Consider the following 16,301-nt stretch of genomic DNA (forward strand, 5'->3'; position numbering starts at 1 on the left):
CCTTGCCTTTGTGTATTCAAAATGTCTGGCAAGACAAAAGAATACATTCAAAGCTAAGAGGAGTCCATTATGCCCATCCTGAACCCATCAAGAGACATTTTTGAATTGAATGTGTCTTCTGAAACAAAAAAGGTGTGGAATAGCCACATCCGAGGCCATTGTTGGTCACAACAGGGATGAAAATCTCTGTCTCCCAACAGAGGCGAGATGTGAGAAACTTTTAGCTTTAAAGGTAGCTCTCTGAAGAGAGAGAGGGGGAGACCCAGGAAAAGGCAGCACCAAAGCATGTCCAGCTGAGAGCTGGGAGAAAATCCAACAAGCACCCTGCTGTGAATGCTACCTTTCAACTTGTGCTGCAGTGAACTGGAAGTGATCCCCTGTCCTTAGACTGAACTTTCAACCAACAGAGAAATCTACAAACACCTTAGGCCTGCAACTAAAGAGAACGTGACCTCCAAGAGAATTCAGCAGGTTTACTGTGAACCTCAAAACCCTACCTCAGTTCAAACCACTTACCTATTTTCCTTTTTATCTGTCTCGTCTTGTGTGTGTGTGTGTGTGTGTATTTGGCACGTGCGAGTGAATGCGCGAGTGCGTGCAGTTGTGACAATTTTGGGATAAGGCATATTACTCAATACATAAATAACTAATCTTTTGTTTAAAACCTGTCACTATCTGTTTATTTGACAAATAAAACACAAAGGGGGGGGGGGGGGGGGCGTAAAAACCTAATAACAAAAACACGTTGCGGTCAGGTGGGAGTTGAACAGTGGGAACCACACGAGCCCCTCACCACATGGCCATAACAATGAATACAAGATGTGGTTGTTGTAGTGGTAGCACTCTTGCCGCAGAGTCAGTAGGTTGTGGGTTTGAGTCTATCTTGAAACGTCAATGTGCTTTGTTGAATAATTTTTTTTAATCCACTGACTGGAGATCTGAATTTGTATTTTTTTAGAAAAGACATTTTTAAAAAGACATTTAAAAAAAGATGACTTTGATAGCAGCTTAAGTTGGTTACCTAATTCACAACACTGTATCCTACACCGCAATGATTATGAGGAGGGAGATGAAATGTCTGCTAATTCCCCAGTGAGAACCAAGACCCAGGAAGTTTAAAGGAACTGCTTGTTGTTTTTTTAGCAAGAGAGAAAAACTGCTATGTTTTGAATCACTGAGTGACTGTCATGTGACAAGCCCTACCAATCTGTGGTTTTAAGCTGGTGTTTTCTCTGCCGCAGAGGAGAAACAACTGGACTCTGACATGAGCAAACCCTAAGAGGGTCTGTGTCCATCTCTGTCTCTTTCTTCCCCCCCCATTGGAGAAAATTATCCACATCACTATCGCCAAGAGACTCACCGATCCAGTCATCTACCTCTTCAAACTGAAAGCCTCGGGACCACTGAATTCAACTAGAAGCCAGCCAAATCCCTAAAATTCACAGACTGTATACCTTTTTTATGGACTCTAACTCAACCAATCTACCTTTCCCCACTCTGTAACCTATTTGTGTGTGTGTGAGAGAGTGAAAGTTGGTGCGTTGTTTATCATTTTATTAGTTCGGTTTAGCTACAATTAAGTTAACCTGTTTCTTTGTTAACTCAAAAAACCTGTCCGATTTGTTCTTGTTATGATCATAACAAGTAACTAATCAAACACCTACTGAATTGGCCAGTACATTCACTTTAAGAAACAATTAAACTCGTTGTGGTCTAACATGGAGAGGGAAAAGAGGGAAGCCCTTCAACCCCTCCTCACTTGACTGTAACAGAAATTTGGGGGCTCATGTGGGATCAAACCCAAAGACAAATGGGAAATTGGAAGCAGGAAACTAAATAGATCCCTAGCAATAATTTAATAACTTCAGTACATGTTTTCTTGTGGTTTTCAGTGCTAGAGAACTAAAATATCCATGTTCGAGGCCAGTACCTTCCCAGAACAGAATGAAGTAACTTGGACCAGGTTAAAAGCCCTATCTGTTAAAGAGTTGAGGGAGTGGTAGCTGGGCAGTTAGAGATTACTATCCATCCAAAATCCTAAAACTTGTTGCTGAATTTGCTATCCTCTGATATTTATGATAATCGGGGTTGGCTTTCCCCATGGCTTCTCCTGATTTCCCACAGTAACTTTGGGTGAAGATTGGAAGAAAATGCAAGTTGTTGTTGTTAGGTCCAAATATCCAGTTTACCCCAACTCTTGAGGAAATTGGCAACCCTCATAGTAATCAAACAGCAATAGTTTTGTTTAACTTTAATCTTTACTTCTGATGACATAACTAAACAAAATGGCTCAGAGGAGTTATTGAGTTAGAAAGTGTGAGGGAGCTGAGCAAAATCAACCAGTTCTAATAGTAATCCAGGGACTTCAAATTTGTTATCTATTTATCCTGTGTATGTTTGAAGATAACTCTAATGAGTCAATAACAAGAATGGAATCTATTAAATTATGAGGAATTAATCATTTGAGATGTAATCAGGCTCTGTTAGTGTTAATGCAGCTTAACTGAGGAATAGTTTCTGCTGGTGAAACTCAGGGGGAAAAAAGATGTTTTGTTGAAAATTATAATACACAAAAATGGATGGTCAGAAATTCTGATTAAAATGAGACTCATCATAACAGCTTTCTAAAATAAAATGGTTATAAAAAGTGTAATTAAATCATAGAATTATACAGCACAGAAAGAGGCCATTTGTCTTATCGTGCCTCTGTTAAGTCTTTGAAGAACCTATCCAATTAGACTCACCCCTTGCTCTTTCCTCATAGCCCTGCAATTTTCTTAATTTGAAGTGCTTCATTTCTGACCACTGATTTAGTTTGAATATTATCATTTACACGATGAGTTGAATTAAAGGAGGAAGCAATTCTCTGGATAAATTTATTTGCAATCAGATACTTACCAATTAATTTCATGCAGGGGCTGAACTAGCTAAGCATTTGTTGTCTTTATCTTCACTTACAAAGCTCCTGTTTGGAACCAACAGCTTGCTTAGATGTGGCCTTGTTTTTGTTCAGACTCCAGGACAACAATGCGTGCGAACCAGCTCCTAAAGTTTACCTTTGCTCAATCTTGTTCCCTTATCCAAGCAGTAGACTCACAGGTTCTCAATAAACCAGATCTGTAATTCTGCTACAGGGGCAAGGGAGCTGGATTTAGCACTGAAAACACTGGAGGAGGCTCAAGAACTGTGAATTAAAATAGGACCAAGATTAAAGCAGTTCATAATTATGCATTTCACCATGTCTGTGGAGGTTGCTTGCCGGCTCAGGGTGAATGTTCCTCAATGCAGTAGAAATTTATTTTGGGCAGTAGCACAAAATGGCAAGTATCCCATTGGCCGATATTCAGTTCCCTTGCACTCAATGGAATTAAATATCAGGCGTGATGTATAGCGTGTGGTGGAGGGCTGATTAAATATCACTTCTTTTGTGCTACCATCCAAGATAAATTTCTACTGCACAGAACTTGGTCAGTCTCATAAAGATTAGTTGCTGCTGTGTTTTGTTATTGTTTGTTTCCTCAATCCCTACTGAGTACTAGGCAGACTTTCAAGGAGACTTTTTTTTTAAAAAAGCAACTAAACATCATGCTGACAAATGATCTCATGAACTGCTGAGGTATATTGGAGTGAGACAGGGCCAGCTGCTGTTTTCTACTTCTCCAGAGAATTAGATGCTGTTGGCAGCCCTGATCCTGGTACTTGCATTGCCATGTGAACATGGTACTGGTGGTGGGGCTGATGCCACAAGAGAACGGCACCTACTCAGGATCCGTTTATTCTCCTGGAAGCCATGGTGCTGGCAGCAACAAAACGCACATGGCAGGCTAGGAATCAGAGTTGCTCCCACTCCAGTGCTGTAACTTTGCTTGAAGTGTGGTGCAAACCCCACTCATGAACATAAACAAAAGTTTCCGCCTCATTTCCATTGAAGATACAGCAGAGGAGTGGGAAAAGCTCAGAGGAAATTCACTTCATTAACACAGTAATGTAGTTTCCCCTTGAGCAGATAATGCAAGCTGGCATGCCAGTGCAGTGTTGAGGGAGTGCTGCATTGTTGGAGGTGTTGTCTTTTGGATGAGACTTTAATCTGAGGCCTCATCTGCCCTCTCAGGTGGATGTAAAAGATTCCACTATTCAAAAAAGAGCTGGGGAGTTCTCCCTAGTATCCCAACCAATAGTTATCCCTCAACCAACATTGCTATAAAACAGATTATCTGGCCATAATCACATTGTTGTCTATGGGACCTTGTCGTGTGGAAGTTAGATGCCACATTTCCTACATTACAAGTGACTACACTTCAAAAATACTTCATTGGCTGGGGAGCACTTTGGAATATCCTGAGATTGTGGAAGAGGCTATATAAATATAAGTTCTTTCATTCTATATTCAAAGAGTCTACCAACTCTCCGAATCCACACCTTCCATTACACTGTAGGTAATAGTTTTCTGCACACAATGAATATTAAATGCAAAGTTTAAAAGAAATAATTACAGATGCAACAAGCATTTATCAGACTCTGATTCCATACTGGAAACAGCTGTATCCCAATACTGTCATCATTCTGTACATGGTGCTCTCTCCTTATAACTTGCAGGTTGGTAGGTGGATTGGCCATTATAAATTGCCCCTAGTATAGGTAGGTGGTGGGGAAATGTAGGGACAGGTGGGGATGTGGTAGGAATATGGGATTGGTGTAAGATTAGTATAGATGGGTGGTTGATGGTCGGCACAGACTCGCTGGGCTGAAGGGCCTGTTTCAGTGCTGTATCTCTAAACTAAACTAAATAACTGTTTACCATTCTTTTCAGTACACAGAAAAACTAGATCTCCAGCATTTTCTATCAATAGAAGATGACAACAGCAGAGATAAAGACTCCCAGGCAGCTAACTTCCGACTGCAACTAACCAATGAGGAGGTGAAGCTGAAGGTATCTCAACTAGAGTAGCCTCAAAATTAATATTGCTGTTTGTAGGTGATGGAATTTGAACCCATTTGTTTGAGATTCTTTGCTATTTTATTACAGGCATTTATTCTAAATGGGTTAACTTGGTTGCTAAGATAGTGGACAAAAGGAACATTACAGTTACCAAACAGAAACTCACCACTCATTTCATCAAGTTTCATACTGCTGTTGTTCTTCACATGACCAACCTAGCTTAATCCTGCTCTTACTTGCTCCCCATAACCTTTTGTTATATATGTATATATTGTTATACTATCTGTAAAGTGTTAGGAACTAATTTGCTAGGAACTAGTCATGTTTAAGTGTTTGAGTGGGGGGCCTCATTCACGGTTGCACTGGGGAGTCATCTTATATGTAATATAAGAATCAGGTTCCACAGTACAAAGCATGATGCTATAATAAACCATATTGACCATATTTCCAAGATTAAAGTGGGATTCTTTCCAACATCTGGGAACCAGAAACAACATAAAGACGAAACACCTTTATTACTGTTTTCAAAGCAACTATCTAATTCCCTTTTGAAAGCACTTTGAGCTTCAACAGTAAGCAACATTTTTCTGTAACCTCCTCCAACCCTAGAACCCTCTGAGATCTCTACACTGCTCCAAGTCTCTTGCGCATCCCTGATTTGCATCGCTCCACCATTGGTAGTATTGCCTTCAGCTGTCCAGTGCTTAAGTTCTGGAATTGCCTCCCTAAACCTTTTCACCTCTCCACCTCTCCTCATTTAAGGTCGGTAGGTAGTGGTGATCTGCCCAAGGCAGGTACTCTGCTTATTTCTCCACGCTTATTTCTCCCTGTGCTTTCCTCTTCTGTTGCTCGTAAGAACTTCCTATTTTTTAACTTCCAGGAGAAATCAGCAATATGACAAGGGAAAAAGTACATGAGTTGGTTTCCTGTTGCCTTCCTCATGTGTGCTTTAAAGGAAACACAAGTCCTTTACCCAAAGGATCTTCCACCTGTAAGCAGCCATTATCCCTTGAGGTTCTAGCTCTTCCGCCATTACCACCAGAAATTCTCTGGTTCTGCCATTGGCCATGGCTTTTAACCCTGACAACAGGACCCTTAGCTGGGTCTGGGGCAACTCATAAAAGGGCAGGGATAACCACCCCCTGATGTCTCAATTGACCCTGCTACCCTGCCTCATTTAAGATGCTCCTTAAAACCTAACTCTTTGACCAAGGTTTTGGTTACCAGTCCTAATATCTCGTTAATTGGCTCGGTGTCAAAGTTTTGTTTGCTAATGCTCCCGTAAAGCTCCTTGAAATGTTTTACTATAAAGGTGCTATATAAATGCAAGTTACTGTTGTTGCAACACCATCAACTCTTAAGTTTCCCTCTACGTTATACACCATCCTATCTTGAACAATCATCAATGTTCAAGCATCACTGCTGGGGCACAGTCCTGGAGTTCTCTACCTCACACCATTCTGGGGCACCATCAGCACTAGGACTGTAGCAGTTCAAGAAAGAAAGCCTACCAAACCTTCTCAAGATCTAGGGATGGGCAACAAATGTAAACTTGTCCTGAGAACAAATAAAAACATGTGGAGGTCGTGGGGGAGTGTTGGAAGTCACGGGGGGAGGAGGTATCGGAAGTTGCGTGGTGTGTCGGTGATCACAGGGGGATTTGGAGATCTTGGGGACATTCGAAGATTGCAGGGGATTTGATCCTGGGGTGGTCGGAGATTGCTGGTGGGAGGAGGGGTCTGGTTCGGTTGATGGCAGGATCTGTAAAGAGCTAAGCTTGTTGGGCTTGGAGGAACTGGAGGAAACACTACTGCTCCTTCTGATGTACAAACAGTGCTGTAAATGCACTTAGCTTATGAGTCTGGTACTTTTTGCCCCGTGAATCCTGGCCTCCATGCGTCATTTAGTCTCCTTTAAAAGATTTTATTGATTGACCCACCTCCTGAGAGTGTACTGCTTGCTTGCCTCCTAACCCACCCTTCATTAAAAATGGAAGGGGATGGGTTGGACGTGGGTTGGTTTTGCGATTTAAACATTTTTGCCTCCCAAGTGTACTCAACCCACAAAGTCTTGAAGGTTAAAATTATCCTCCGAGAATCTTACAGTACAGAGAGAGGCCATTTGTCCCATTGCACCTGTGCCAGCTCTTTGAAAGAGCTATCTGATTTGTCCCACTCCCCTGCTCTTTCCCCATGGCCCTGCAAATCTTTCCTTTTCACGGTTATATCCAACTCTCTTTCAAAAGTTACTATTAAATCTGCTTTCACCACCCTTTCAGGCAATGCATTCCAGATCATAAATCACTTGTTAAAAATGTCTCATCTCCTCTCTGGCTCTTTTGCCAATTATTTTAAATCTGTGTCCTCTGGTTTGTGAACCTCCTGAACCAGTTTCTCTTTAATAAAAGCAAAATACTGCAGATGCTATTTGCCAGTTCCGAAGAAGGGTCACTAATCCGAAACGTTAACGCTGCTTCTCTTTCCACAGATGCTGCCAGACCTGCTGAGTATTTCCAGCATTTCTTGTTTTTATTCCAGTTTCTCTTTATTTGTTCAATCAAGATCCCTCTAAATTCTGAACACCTCTATTAGCTATCTCTTAACCTTCTCTGCTCTGAGGTGAACAATCTCAGCTTTTCTTGCCACTCCTGAGAAAGAAAGACTTGCATTTATATAGTGCTTTTCACGACCACCAGATGTCTCAAAGCGCTGCACAGTCAATGAAGTACTTTTGCAGTGTGGTCACTGTTGTAATATAGAAAACCCAGCAGCCAATTTGTGCACAGCAAACTCCCACAAACAGCAATGTGATAATGACCAGATAATCTGTTTTTGTGATGTTGATTGAGGGATAAATATTGGCCAGGACACCAGGGAGAACTCCCATGTTCTTCAAAATAGTAAATAATTAGGAAGGCAAATGGAATGTTTATCTTTATTGCAAGGGGGATGGAGTATAAAAGTAGGGAAGTCTTACCACAACTGTACAGGACATTGGTGAGACCGCAACTAGAGTACAGCGTACAGTTTTGGTCAGGGTGTCAGTTGCCAGTGATCGCCAGAGCTGGTGGACAGCCATAAAGGGGGGGCTAAAGAGTGATGAGTCGAAGAGACTTAGCAGTTGGCAGGAAAAAAGACAGAAGCGCAAGGAGAGAGCCAACTGTGTAACAGCCCCGACAACCAATTTTATCTGCAGCGCCTGTGGAAGACTCTGTCACTCTAGAATTGGCCTTTTTGGCCACTCCAGGCGCTGCTTCACAAACTACTGACCACCTCTAGGCGCTTACCCATTGTCTCTCGAGACAAGGAGGCCAAAAAAGAAGAAGAAGACTTAAGGAAGAATATACTTGCATTGGAAGCAGTTCAGAGAAGGTTCACTCAGCTGATTCCTGGGATGAAGGGGTTGTCCAATGACAAAGGGTTGAGCAGGTTGGGCCTACACTCATTGGAGTTTAGAAGAATGAGATGTGATCTTATTGAAACATATGATTCTCAGCAGGCTTGAAAGGATCGATGCTGAGAGGATGTTTCCTCTTGTGGGAGAATCTAGAACTAGGGGCCACAGTTTCAAAATAAGGATTTAACATGGAGATGAGGAGGAATTTTCTTTTCTGAGGGTTGTTACTGCTTGGAATTCTCCTACCCAGAGAGAAGTGGAGGCTGGGTCATTGTCTAACTCAGACTTGACTATATTCAGATTTTTGATATACAAGGGAGTCAAGGGTTATGGGAGGCAGGCAGCCTCCCATCCACCCATGCAGGCAGTTGGGGCCTCAGTTTAACATCTTATCCAAAAGAAGGTACCTCCAACAGTGCAGCAGCCCCTCAGCACTGCACTGGACAGTCAGCCTTGATTTTTGTGGTCAAGTCCTGGAACCATAGAAAAATTATGGCACAGAAAGAGGCCATTCAGCCCATTGTATCTGCACTGGCCGAAAAAACTAGTCGCCCGATCTAATCCCACCTTCCAGCACCTAGTCTGTAGCCTTGTGGGGGTTACAGCACTTCAGGTGCATGTCCAGGTATCTTTTAAAAGAATTGAGGGTTTCTGCCTCCACCACCGTTCCTGGCAGTGAATTCCACCACCCTCTGGGTGAAAAAGTTTTTTCTCATGTCTCCTCTAATCCTTCTACCAATCACATAAAATCTATGCCCCCTGGCAATTGACCACTCTGCTAGGGGAAACAGGTCCTTCCTGTCTACTCTTTCTAGGCCCCTCATAATTTTGTACACCTCAATTAAGTCACCCCTCAGTCTCCTCTGTTCTAAGGAAAACAACCCTAGCCGATCCAAACTTTCTTCATAGCTGCAGCTTTCAAGCCCTGGCAACATTCTTGTAAACCTCCTCTGTACTCTCTCCAGAGCAATTATGTCCTTCCTGTGATGTGGTGACCAGAACTGTACGCAATACTCCAGCTGTGGCCTAACTAGCGTTTTTATACAGTTCCAGCATTACATCCCTGCTTTTGTATTCCATACCTCAGCCAATAAAGGAAAACATTCCATATGCCTTCTTCACCACTCTATCTACCTGTCCTGCCACCTTCAGGGACCTGTGTACATGCACTCCAAGGTCTCTCACTTCTTCTCCTACCCCTCTCAATATCCTCTCGTTTATTGTGTATTCCCTCGCTTTGTTTGCCCTCCCCAAATGCATTACCTCACACCTCTCTGGATTGAATTCTATTTGCCATTTTTCAACCCACTCGACCAAACCATTGATATCTTTCTGGTGTCTACAGCTATCCTCTTCAATATCAACTACAGGGTCAATTTTTGTGTCAGCAAATTTCCCAATCAGGCCTCCCACACTTAAGTCCAAATCGTTAATATATACCACAACCGCAAGGGATCAAACACTGAGCCCTGTGGAACGCCACTGGAAACCGCTTTCCATTCACAAAAAACATACATCAACTCCTACCCTTTGTTTCTTGTCACTGAGCCAATTTTGGATCCAACCTGCCACATTCCCCTGTATCCCATAGGCTTTCATTTTACTGACCAGTCTGCCATGCGGGACCTTGTCAAATGCTTTACTAAAATCCACGTAGACCACATCCACTGCACTACCCTCATCAATCCTCCTTGTTACTTCCTCAAAAAACTCAATCCAGTTAATAAGACATGACCTTCCCTTAACAAATCCATGCTGACTATCCTTGATTAATCCATGCCTTTCTAAGTGGCAGCTTATCCTGTCTCTCGAAATTGATCCTAATAATTTACCCACCACTGAGGTCAGACTGACCGGCCTATAATTATTTGGCCTATACCTCGCACCCTTTTTAAACAATGGTATCATGTTTGCAGACCTCCAATCCTCTGGCACCTCGCCCGTATCCAGTGAGGATTTGAGGATGATCCTCAGCGCGTCCACTATTTTCTCCATGGTTTCCTTTAACAACCTGGGATGCAATCCATCCGGACCTGGCAACTTATCTATTTTCAAGTATGTCAGACCCTCTAGTACCTCCTCTCTCACTATGCTTATTGTATCTAATATTTCACACTCCTCTTTTACGGCAATATCTGTATCATCCCTCTCCTTTGTGAAAACAGAGACAAAAAACTCATTAAGAACCCTGCCCATGTCTTCTGTATCCACGCATAAATTCCCTTGTACATCTCTGATAGGCCCTACCCTTTCCTTAGTTATCTTCTTGCTCTTAATATACTGATAAAACATCTTTGGGTTTTCCTTGATTTTATCTACCAATAATTTTTCATGTCCTCTTTGCTTTTCTAATTTCCTTTTTTACTTCACCCCAGCACTTTCTATACTTCTCTAGTCTTTCTAAAGTATTAAATCTTTTGTGATTTTCATTAGCCGCCTTTTTCTGTTTTAACCTACCCTGTATTCTTCTAGATAACCAGGGGGCTCTAGACTAGGCCGTACTGCCCTCTATCTTTGTGGGGACATTCCCACACTGTGCCTGTAGAATCTCACTTTTGAATGCCTCCCACTAGTTTGCCACTGATTTTCCTTTAAGTAGCCGTATCCGGTCCACTTTCACCAGATCACCTCTCAGTTTCGTAAAATTTGTCTTCCCCCAATTTAGAACTTTTACTCCTGTCTTATCTTTGTCCTTTTCCATGATTATGCTAAAACTTACTGTATTATGGTCACTATCCCCAAAATGGTCTCCCGCTGCTACTTCATCCACTTGCCCAGCTTCATTACCGAAGACTAAATCTAGAATTGCACCCCCTCTCGTTGGGCTTGTTACGTGCTGGCTAAAAAAATTCTCTTGAATACAGTTCAAGAATTTTGTCCCTTGTGTGCCCTTCACACTGTTTGTATCCCAGTTGATATTTGGGTAGTTGAAATCCCCAACTATTATTGCCCGATAGTTTTTGCACTCAGTAATTTGCCTACATATTTGTTCTTCTACCTCCCTCTCACTATTTGGGGGTCTATAGTACACTCCCAGTAGTTTGGCTGCCCCTTTTTTATTTCTGAGCTCCACCCATATGACCTCATTTGATGATTCATTTAGCGTATCATCCCTCCTCAAAGCTGTTAATGATTCTTTAACCAATAATGCCACACCCCCTCCCTTTATAATCCCCTCTCTATCCCGCCTGAAAACTCTATCCATGGGTGTTGAGCTGCCATTCTTGCCCCTCTTTAAGCCAAGTTTCCGTTATAGCAATGATATCGTGTTACTATGTGTCTATCTGTGCCCTCAGCTCATCGGCTTTATTTACTATACTCCTTGCATTTAAATAAATACTTTTTAACACTACCAAATTCCTGTGCTGCACACTTTTTAACCTTTGCTTCTTCTGTCTTTCAGAATCACTTGCTAATTTTCTGCCTCCTATTCCCTGCCCTGAAATTGTCCTATCTGAAACTGCCCTCAGGTTCCCATCCCCCTGCCAATCTAATTTAAACCATCCCCAACAGCACAAGCAAATCTTCCTGCAAGGATATTTGTCCCAGTCCTGTTCAGGTATAGACCGTCCGACTTGTACAAGTCCCACCTTTCCCAGAAGCGGTCCCAATGCCCCAGGAATCTGAAGCCCTCCCTCCTGCACCATCTCTTCAGCCACGTATTCTTCTGGTGTATTTTCCTATTTCTATGCTCGCTAGCACCTGGCCCTGGGAGTAATCCAGAGGTTACTACCTTTGAGGTCCTACTTGCTAATGTCCTTCCTAACTCCCTAAACTCAGCCTGCAGGACCTCATCCATCTTTCTTCCTATATCTGGCTGTGCACCCTCGCCTACCAGAATGCTCAGTAGTTGCTCGGTGATATCCATGGCCCTTGCACCATGGAGGCAACATACCATCCTGGAATCACATCTGCGACCACAGATACACCTGTCTGTTCCCCTAACTATAGAATCTCCTCCCAGTATTGCTCTCCTGTCTTTTCTCCTCCCTCCCTGCACAGCTCAGCCACCCATAGTGCTCTGGTCATGACTCTCACTGCACTCTCCAGAGGAACCCTCTCTCCTGTTGGTACTCAGAACTGAATACTGGTTAGAAAGTGGGATGTCCTCCGAGGACTCCTGCACTACCTGCCTTGACCTTCTTCAATGTCTGGCAGCCACCCTGTCCCTCTCTGCCTGTGCTGTCTTAAGCTCCGGGGTGACTACCTCCTGAAACCTGCTGTCCACATAGTTCTCTGTCTCGTGGATGCACCACAGTGACTCCAGCCTCCGCTCGAGTTTCAAAACCTGGAGCTCAAGCTTCTGCAGCTGGTGACACTTCCTGTAGATGTGTTTGTCAAGGACACATGGTGCGTCCACGACTTCCCACATACCACAGGAGGCACACTGCACTTGGCCGAGCTGCCCTGCCATTACTTAGCTTTACAAACTAATTATTGCTAATGTAATAAGTAGAATAACTTACCAGTTACTTGCCAATCAGCTTCTTCCCCTGTACCATGGAGGCTGTAAAGGCAGAAAAGAAAAGAAAGACAGCAAAGAGCACCTCCGTCCCTTAGTTAGTGAAATCCCTCACACACAAATCTCAGCCTTACTCTCTGTCCAAACAGCACTATTCTAAGTAGTAATTATTAATAAATAACACTAACTAAAACCTTAGTAGTACCAACCTTACTAACAAGGTAGCTATTTGAGGGTTTAAAAAAAAAGAATTTTTTTCTCTGATTTTTTAAAAGCTATTTATAGGCAATAACGGCTGTTACTTACCAACCATTCAGCATAAGGATTTCCTGTGATGTCACTGTCAGGTTTTCTCCCCACTTTTCAAACCCAGCGCGCGCCGACACAGCCACAGATGCAGCCTGCCAACTGCTGCTCCGGTCTTCAGCTAAGTGCTGGCCTCAAAGCCCCGCTCTTTATTTATAGCTCCCGCTCCGGTCTCGGTTCCTCACAGGTCCATCAACTGCTTCTCTGGTCTTCAGGTAGGTATAGGCACCAAGCTCCTGGAGTGAACTTGAATCCAGAGGCAAGAGTACTAACAACTGAGCCACACTGACACCCACAAAAGATAACCCTGTAAAGGTAATGGCGATAATGATGTACAAGCAGAACATACATGGTTTCAAGTGGGATTCTAAACCTTTAGCTAATATAACACAAACTATTACAACAAAATATAACTAGGCTTTTATCAGCACTTGTATCTGCAGTGCAGTATCTACTCTGTAATGATGTACACATAATGTGATTTTCCTTTCCCATTATCTCCAGGCTGAAAGCATTGAAACCAGAGAAGAATGGAAAGGTTATATTAGTGTGGTTTCTCAGGTATGAATTTTGATTTTATAACTTGTTCCTGTATTAAAAGTCCAATATAATGAGAATAACAGCATTTTGAATGAAGTATTGTTTACTTGGCAAAAAAATGTTTCACAATAATAAAGTTTACCAGCGGACTGTTAGCCTTCTGGTCTAATCCTGCTCGCTGATGCCATAACTGGACTATAGCATGGAAATTACTGTGGTGTTACTATTAAGACCTACACTATTGGGGCTGAATTTTCAGGCTGTTTGTGTGGCTGAAACAGTGGGTCATAGTGACGTGAAAAAGCTTCCCGTCACATTCTCACCATGGCTGTGCTTGCATAACCTTCCCTGGAGGCCCACCTGTGGAAAGCTGGAGCGGCCCTGAGTCAGATGGTAGGCCCATTTAAATTGCTAATGGGGTCCAATTGCATACACAGGACCCAGATTGTCACTTTTGGACCGAACATGGCCCAATGCGCCCTGGGCTGTCTCCCACCAGTTCCAGCTGGTGGCCTGGCCGAAGAGGATCCTGAAGGTCAGTTCCTCTTTCTTTTAGTGGGACCCAGAGGAATGGGAATGCCCACTTACACTCCGCAAATCCAGCCTGGGCCGCTGCCATTGCAGTCTTACCAGCCCCGCCCTCCCCAAACTACCTCCCCTCCAGACATTGCCCCCATAGATCAACCTTCAGTGATGCCAACCCCACAGTCTCATAAATCAGGAGACAAACTCTTAAAAACCATGAGATTTGGTATAAAAATTATGAGTTACTTTTTTCTCAAACATAAATCAATATCGATTGGCAGTTTATAATCTTCATTAATGGCTTATTTAATCTCTAACAGGTCATATGAAGCTACACTTAGTCATGGAGTTTACCTGTGGTTATAAAAGTGGACAAAGTGTGGTGCTCAAGGATCTTTGATCTCCACACATCTCTCTCATTTAATTTTCCTCCTGCATTCATTCCAAATTAATGCTGATTAACATTCCCATAAAGAAAGAAATCGAGTTCCACACTTTTATGTTTGTTAGTTCTAAAGTTTTGGTCATCAGAGTGTTAACCTAGGGAGCCAATGCACAGAGTTAAAATTGCTAACATTGTCTCCCTTACCCTATCAGCTAAGTTATTGACTCAGATTTTTGTGGACCCATGATTCTACTACTAGGATATAGTAGTAGGTTTTACAATGTGAGCACAGGAAGCCAAGTTATAGATGTCACTGATCTGAAACATTAACTCTGTTTCTGTCTCCACAGATGCTGCCAGACCTGCTGAGTATTTCCAGCATTTCTTGTTTTTATTTCAAATTTCTAGCATCTGCAGTATTTTGCTTTTATTATATAAATGTCACTATCCTATTCAAGAAATACAAAAGTACCAAATATATTTAAAAAAATGTTTAGCTGCTTGACCATGCTTCAGTATTTAATCATTTGGACACCAAAATAATTATTTTTCTTCTTTGTGTTTACATGAATACTTTGGTAGAAAAATCATATTCAATGTTTTCACATTTCAAATTGTAGAAGCGCATTAAATGAACTTTATCATAAAAAAATTAGAAAACAATCTGTACCATAAAATCCTCTATTATATATACTTAACATGAATGTAACATGTGCTGTCATATTATGCATATTTTATGCAAAAGTTTGTTCTAGGAAAATTTATAAACTGTTCAGTAATTGTAATGCTGCATTTGTTTATACGATTACGCTGTGCCTTTAATGGTAGCATAGTGATGAGTGCTATTTTGTAAGAAGTCATCGGGGGCTAAGCGCAATATAAAATAAAAAGCCAGCAGCAACTTTGGGGCCTTGCAGAGCTGCTGTGTGTAACCAAGTTGCCAATCAGCAGACAGAGAGTCAGCAATCCAATCTGACCCGGCTCCCCGAGCAGCAACCAAAATCATGAGAACCAGCTCGCTGGCCTGTGTATGCTACTAACATGCCCCTTCCTGTTGAGCAATCCCTGACATGACCAGGGCAGAATTCTGGGGATTTATGAGGTCTGTGAATCTCTGACTCTATATTTTCTTGTATCCATTTCCCAGGTATGTTGAAACTGGCAAAGACGTTGGACCCCCTCAGGCGTCTATGCAGTGGGAGCACAATCAAGAGATATTTCCACTGAGCCTATGGCTTGAGGGTTGTTCTGCAAAGGTCATTGAAGTTGGCATCCACCTGTGACAGATTACTTTGCAGACAGCAATTTGTTTATGACCGCAGATCTGGATAGTGAATTCCTCCATGATCCTCCCAAGGCCTTGTAGTGTGTGTTCCATGCACACAAGGAACATGTGGATACAATGTTGTTCAGATAGCAAACTGTTTTCAAGCATCTGAATCCGCAGGTGCCATTTCAGAGCTGGTCCTCTGGCCAACAGGTGCCAGGCCTTGAGTCGTCAAAGCCACTTGTTTTTTCTGCATCTGTGACCCATGACTTGCCCGATGCTCCCTCCTCAACCCCACTCTCTGCATCTTTGGAGGTGTCTGGGGTGATAGAGGTGGTGATTGTGGTGTAGGGTCCTGAGAGTTGTGGGTTTCCTCCTCGGCCCTGGCTGCTGCTTCAATTTGTTCTTCTTCCTCCATGAAGTGAGAAGAGGATAAAATGTGAAGTTGTTGGCTTAATTAACCATAATACAGCACCACTAT

The 16,301-nt window shown here is 42.6% G+C and overlaps 1 protein-coding gene across 3 annotated transcripts in view; it reads left to right on the forward strand.

Moving 5' to 3' along the window:
• Window positions 1–16,301, forward strand: part of LOC137369351 (signal-transducing adaptor protein 1-like) — a 98,203-nt gene that overhangs the window by 34,719 nt on the left and 47,183 nt on the right. For 2 of the 3 annotated variants that reach the window (XM_068030435.1, XM_068030436.1), the window contains exons 3-4: window positions 4,811–4,930; window positions 13,608–13,664. In XM_068030435.1, coding sequence (XP_067886536.1) covers window positions 4,811–4,930; window positions 13,608–13,664 — 177 coding nt within the window. The remainder of the gene's footprint in view (window positions 1–4,810; window positions 4,931–13,607; window positions 13,665–16,301) is intronic. The other variant, XM_068030437.1, reaches the window with a different exon arrangement.

The sequence above is a fragment of the Heterodontus francisci genome, chromosome 4 (assembly GCF_036365525.1).
Source record: "Heterodontus francisci isolate sHetFra1 chromosome 4, sHetFra1.hap1, whole genome shotgun sequence".
Taxonomy (NCBI): domain Eukaryota; kingdom Metazoa; phylum Chordata; class Chondrichthyes; order Heterodontiformes; family Heterodontidae; genus Heterodontus; species Heterodontus francisci.